Here is a 6,038-nt window from a genome sequence, read left to right on the forward strand (position 1 = left end):
ATTAGTCAGACTGGGAAGGGAACAGTGCAACACCTTAAAAAAAATCTCGTTAAAACCACCCAATTCCTCTGCACCTAAGGCCCTTCAAACGACTTGCAAGCAAAGCGTTACTGGTTTTTCTTTATTAATTCTCTAAATCGTGGCGTTTTTTTTTTCTTTTTAACTCTTCTCGCCCCATTTTGGCCAATGTGGTCTTAATTACTGTGGGGGCGGGGGGGGGGGGAGGGGGAGAAGGGGGCGGGGGAGGGGCAGCCAGACCAAGCCAGGTAGAAGTGACAGGGGCTGGGATTTGTGCTAACCAGTTATTGATCGGCAGGCCCGAGATGTTGTGTACAAGAAAATAAAAGAGAAGCGGGGCAGAGCAAACAGGATGCTGTGTCCAACTCCATTTTAAAAAGGAGGGAGGGGGGAAAAAGGGAGAGGCAGCGGAGGGTCCCAAACTAACCAATTTATGGCCTTGCCTGGGAGAAGCCTGGAGAATGCTGATGCTGGCCGCAGCGTCTGCTGTGCATGCTAAACACCCAGCTTCAAATGAGAGAGCGGCGTCCCGGGCTGGGCAGTAGGCGAACAAAGAGAAAAGCAGCAAGGCCGCATTCATGAATTAGAAAACGCAAGCGGGAAAGCTACCCGGGACAGGCGGGCGTGAAAGCCCGGAGTTCTGAGCCACCCAACTCCTGCCGCACTTCCCCTCCCCCTCCTCCCGCCCCTATCCCCTTCTCCTAAAACCTACCATCACCTTAAACCCTGGGTCAAGAGATGGCAAGATGCAGGATGTGGACTAGGAAAACTAAGGCAGAGGAAAAGAACCTTAAGAGAAGGCGAGGATGGGGGATGTATTTTTTTAAGACACGGTTAAATCGCCAGCTACTGACTCCATGGTAACATTCAGCCTGGTGAAACCAAGGAAATCCAGTGAGTATTTAAAAGAAAAAGGTAGGCATTGTGGGGGTGGGGGTGGGGGGGTGAGGTAGGAAATGATGTTACGTAAAAAGTCCCCATTAAAAAATAAAATGGATAGCTACCGCAGCCCAGTCGTGTTTGGGTTAAAAAAAAAACACTATTATTATTTTATCGGCAATGGTGGTCCATTTACTGACCCCCACCCCACCCACCTTAAAGGCCTCCAGGCCTGGTGGGGAAAGAGTGCTTAGAATGCAAAGGAGAACCGGGACCGGACATCTGTCACCAAAGCCAGGCGAGATATTGACAAACGCGGGTCCTTTGTGTCTTAAGAATATATATCCATATCCCCATACACAAACGAAGCCCTGCCCGATTGGTCTGGTCTCTGCCAAAGTGGACCCCACTCCAGCCCAGGCCCCCCCATCAAATGTCAGGGAGGTGCACTCTGAAGACTGCCTGCCTCCTACCATCCCGACAGGTCTCCAGTTTTTCAATGAAACTCTAATAGTTAAGAAGAGACAAAACAGTTATTCATTAGGAACAAAGGTCAAATTAGGCGTTGCCTCTGAATGATGCTGCAGACACCAGAACTGGTCACTTTTTTTCCCCAGAGATGCTGGCACACGGAAGGGAACTCAAGCTGAAGGTTGGCTGACTAGGAAAAGGTGGGGAGGCATTAACACAGCTTCCCAGGTGTCCTGCCAGGAAGGGGGGGGGGGTGGCAAACAACTCCTGAAAAGTGGAACGAGCCTCAATGTTGAAGGTGAGGAGGGGGTCTGAGTGTGAAAGGGAAGGGGCCTAGTGCTCTGGGCACCCAGTAACTCAGCTAAAACTTGAGGGGGTGGGGCTCTACAATAATCGCCAAAGGGCTTCCGCCTAAGTTGTTACCACCCTCTGGAACCAGAATCTACCTGGCAGCACCTGGGGGGAGGGAAGGGGTCTGCCCACAGAGCCCTAGGTGTAACCAAAGGAAGGGCACCCAGCTCTGAACTGGGCATTAGGAAGGCCCTGCGCCCTCCTGACCCCAAGGGACACCACCCTTTCATGGAGCCTTCAAGGCAGAAGCTAAGGCCTGCAATGGGGGTGGGACGGGTATCCACCAGGTGAGAAGGGAACAGGGAATGAGTGCATATACCTTCTTTGCTGTTGGGGTTCTGGGGTTTGGCCTTCTCCCAGGGTGCCAGCGTCTTGTCCTCGTCTGCGCCGTCCACCAAAGCCTTGTCGGCCGGCAGGTACCAGGTGGCGCTGTGCTCTGCCATCAGCGAGTCCAGATCGATGGTGCTCATGGCGCTCTTGACGGCCTCGGAGCAGCAGCTGCCCAGCTCGCTGTCACCATTCTGCGCACCAGAAGCCCCCACAGCACACTCACCCTTCTTGCCACCTTTGAGCCCCAGGGGCTGGTCCTCAGAGATGCTGAACTGCTGCCTCTGCAGCTGGATCTGTGCCTGGAGGATCTCCAGGGGGTGGATCTCGTCAGGCGGCGGTGCGCCGCTGCTGCTCGTTGGGGTCCGGACCTGCTCCAGGCCCGGCGTGCCGGGATGGCCCGTGCCCCCGCCGCCGTAGCTGTCGGGGGTGGAGGTAGAGGTAGACAAGATGCCCAGGCCAAGCGGGGCTGGGGGCGCCTTCGGTCCATGTTCCCCGGCACCCAACCCGCGGGGAGGGAGTTTGGGCGAGCCTGTCACCAGAGGGCTCCTACTCGCTTTGGCCAGGGCTGGGGGGTTGTCGGAGCTGGATGACACCTCGTCCTCGTTGGCGTAGCTCGTGCTCACCTCGTCCGAGGCGAACTCGCCTGCGTGCGGGGAACTACCGTCCGACTTTGCCCCACCGTCCAGGGACGCCATGAGGTCCGGCTGGTCCCCCAGGAGCAACTCGGCCCCCTTCCCCCACGAAGGCGACGTGAGCGCCTTCTCATGAGGCGTAGGCGCCCCGCGCGCCTCGCCTGTGGAGCTTCCCCCGACGGCTGCGCCTGGCGCCTGCTGTTGCCCTGGGCTCACTCCAGGCGCGCCCCCGCTGTCCGGCGCTGCCGAGTACTTGTCGAAGAAGGTCCCGGGGCTCACGTGACCACTGTCCCTTTTTCTGCGACCCCGTCCCCGGCCGCCGCCCCCGGGAACCGGCTTGCCGTCGTTCCCCGACGTTGATTCCAGGGTGTAGTTGGGGGAGAGGCTGGTGCCATCTCCCTGGGCGGGCGGATTGGGCGGCCCAGAGGCTTTGGAGCCGCTGCTACTGGTCCCCGACTGGCCTCCGGGCCCTGCGGCCCCAGGAGCAGTCCCTCCTGGGAAGTAATCCGAGCCCGGGTTGCTGGCCATGGCCGCGCCGTCGGTCTCGTTCTGGCTCAGTTTCCTCTTGCCCTCGGGCGGGTTCTTCTTGTTGAAGGTAACGTTGAGGTTGGGGGCTCCAAGGCTGGCGATCATGTTCTGGCAGGCTGTGGAGAGTGCAGCCAGGCAACTCTGGCCGAACAGGTTGTCCTTGGAGCTGGGCTTGTTGAAGGAGCCCAGCGAGAGCGCGCCCAGCTTACTGGCCGAGGTGCGCTGGCTGGGCTGGAAATCAGGCTGCTGCGGGTATGCGCCCCCGCCGCCGCCGCCGCCGCCCGTGCTGCCGCCGCCCCCGCCCGCGCTCGGGGGCGAGTTCACGCCTGGGCCGCTGTGCGGCGTGGCCTGCCGGTTCGCTGCGCCGAACGGGAAGCCAGGCTGGCCCCCGAGCGCTGGCGCTGTGAAATCGGGCGGCTGGGGCCGGCGCTCGGAGGGAGCGCTGGGCAGCCCCACCCCAGCCCCGGGCGACTGCAGCTGCCCCAGGCTGGCCAGGCTGCCCCCGAACTGCAGGCCAGGGGAGGGCAGCGCGGGCACGTGGCCCTCTCCGGGCATCCTCAGCGGCTCCTGCAGAGAGCCCCGGAACAGCACCCCCGAGCCACCGGGCGGAGGGGGCGGCGCCAGTCCGGGGTCGTGCGGGCCGCAGTCAGCGGGCAGGCCTGAACCTCCCATCCTGCGGGGCAGCAAGTCACCCGGCGGCGGGTGCGGACCTGGGAACCATGCACTCTCCTGCGCCAAGTGCTGAGCCTGCTGCTCGAACGTGCCCAGGCGCCCGGCGCCCGCGCCGCCGCTTTCGCGCTCAAAGTTCGGCTGGGCCAAGCCGCCCACTGGGCCGCTGTGCACCAGGCCGCCCTGGCCCACGTCCCCGGGGTGGCCTAGCTGGGCCAGGTTGGGCTGGCGCAGCCGCTGCTGCTGATTCCGCGACGCCATCTGCTTGATCATGAGGGCCGCGTTTTGGCGTTGCTGCTGCTGTTGCTGCTGCTGCTGCTGCTGCTGCTGTTGCTGCTGCTGCTGCTGCTGCTGCAGGGACTGGTGGTCCGGGGCCGGATGCTGCAGGGGTGGCCCCGAGGGGAAGCTGTCGGGCACAGGCGGCGTGAACTCGCCGGGTAGGCCGGAATAGGCTGAGGGCGAGAGGTGGTTGTCCAGAGCGCCGTTGTGCATGCTGCCGTTCCACGAAGCGCAGCGATCCACTCCCGCGCTGCCCGGGAAGTCAAAGCGCGGCCTCTTGGCCACATTCATGTAGGGGGGTGCGTCGAAATGCTGCAGCCGCTGGTTGGGCGTCTGCTGCGGAGGAGGGTGCTGCATGTTGAATACAGGCTCAGAATAAGGGTGCATGCTCCGGTTCTCCAGCCGGTGGATGGGGTACTCGAACTGCGCGTGTTGGCTGGGCAGCATGGGGCCCCCGTCCTGCAGGCCGCCGCTGGGCGTGCCCGCCTCGCCCTGCTGGGGACGCGGGAGCGCAGGCGGACACGAATTTTGCCGGACCAGAAGCCCAGGCGGCGGCGGCGGCGGCGGCGGCGGCGGCTGTTGCTGCTGCGGAGGCGGCGGCGGCGGCTGCTGCGGGGGCTGCTGCGGAGGCGGCGGCGGGGCCTGCTGAGGAGGCTGCATTAACGGGTGCCTGGAGCCTACTGCAGGCTCCAGACCCACGGGCATCTTGCGGGTCCCGCCGAACCTCTCGAAGAACACTCCGTGCTGCTGCTGCTGCTGTTGCTGCTGCTGGGCGTGCATTTTGGACAAGCCCACCATGCCTGCAGCTCTAGGCATGGCCGAGGCACCCGGGAAAGAGCCCCCGGGAACCTGACGACCCGCTGCATAATGAGGCAGCTGCCCCTCAGAATCAGAGGGGGAAAACATGTCGAAATGTCCCGAGGGCGGCTCGCCCGGGTAATTGTATTCCAGCGAGTCGACGGCTCCTTGGTTCGCCACCCTCCGGGGCTCCAGACTGTGGGAATCGGAGCCACTGGAGGCGGGCAGGCCATGGAAGGAGGCGGCTCGGTTAGGGCTCTGGTCCAGCGGCAAGCATGGGGCAGGCACGGCGTGGCCTGAGGCGCCCGAACTGTGGAAGTCCGGGAGGTTCCCAGGTCGCTGCGGGCCGAAGCTCTCCGGCCCCTGGCTCTCCGCCAGGTGATCATAACCCTCGGCGAAGGGCGGCTGGCTGCCCAGGCCGCCGGCCGCGCCGCCGTAGCCGAGCAGACGACCCCCGTGCAGGCACGAGGCCCCAGGATCCGACCCGCCGAAGTTGCCCCCGAAGTGGGGGTGATGCTGGTGGGGGTGGTGGCCTCCCGGGTGGCCGTGGTGCGGCTGTTGGCCTCCAAAGAATCCGTGCACCGGCTGCGCCTGCAGCCCCCCCGCGTGCAACTCCGAGTGGCCGCGCGCGTGAAAGCCATAAGGCTCCATGTTCATGCCCAAGATCGGGGATTCGCCCAGCCCGCTCATGGCAGGGTCCACGGGGCCAGGGGGTCCCCCCGCGTGGAAAGCCGGGGCCTTAAAGTGGGCGTTCATGCTTAGTCCGGCCTCGTTAAAGTTCCTCTCGCCCTGGCCAGCGTTCCTGCTGTTGATCTGGGGCTCGAATTGGTCCAGCCCAAACATACTTGGCGGGGGGCGGGGAGATCAATAGGGCATGACAGCCTGATCTCCGCGGCGCGCCTCCGGCCAGCTACTCGTTCCGGCCCTGGGTTGGGCGCTCCGGGACGCTCAGCAGCGCAGGGACGCAGCGCGCACCGCCACCTCGCCCGGCTTGTGAAGGCTGGGGGTTATCAGCTCCTCTCCCGAAGCTCTCGCTCTGCCCGACGCGGGCCTCTCACATCTTGCGGCGCCGCGGGGCCTCCA

At 63.5% G+C, this 6,038-nt stretch overlaps 1 protein-coding gene across 1 annotated transcript in view; it reads right to left on the reverse strand.

The window, feature by feature from the left end:
* The window catches only part of MN1 (MN1 proto-oncogene, transcriptional regulator), a 45,992-nt gene extending 40,194 nt beyond the window's left edge, over positions 1-5,798 (reverse strand). Inside the window, exon 1 of the mRNA XM_060029423.1 lies at positions 2,039-5,798. Within this exon, the coding sequence (XP_059885406.1) occupies positions 2,039-5,798 (3,760 nt within the window). The remainder of the gene's footprint in view (positions 1-2,038) is intronic.
* Between the last annotated feature and the right edge of the window lie 240 nt (positions 5,799-6,038).

This window comes from Delphinus delphis, chromosome 13, assembly GCF_949987515.2.
Source record: "Delphinus delphis chromosome 13, mDelDel1.2, whole genome shotgun sequence".
In the NCBI taxonomy this organism is placed as follows: Eukaryota; Metazoa; Chordata; class Mammalia; order Artiodactyla; family Delphinidae; genus Delphinus; species Delphinus delphis.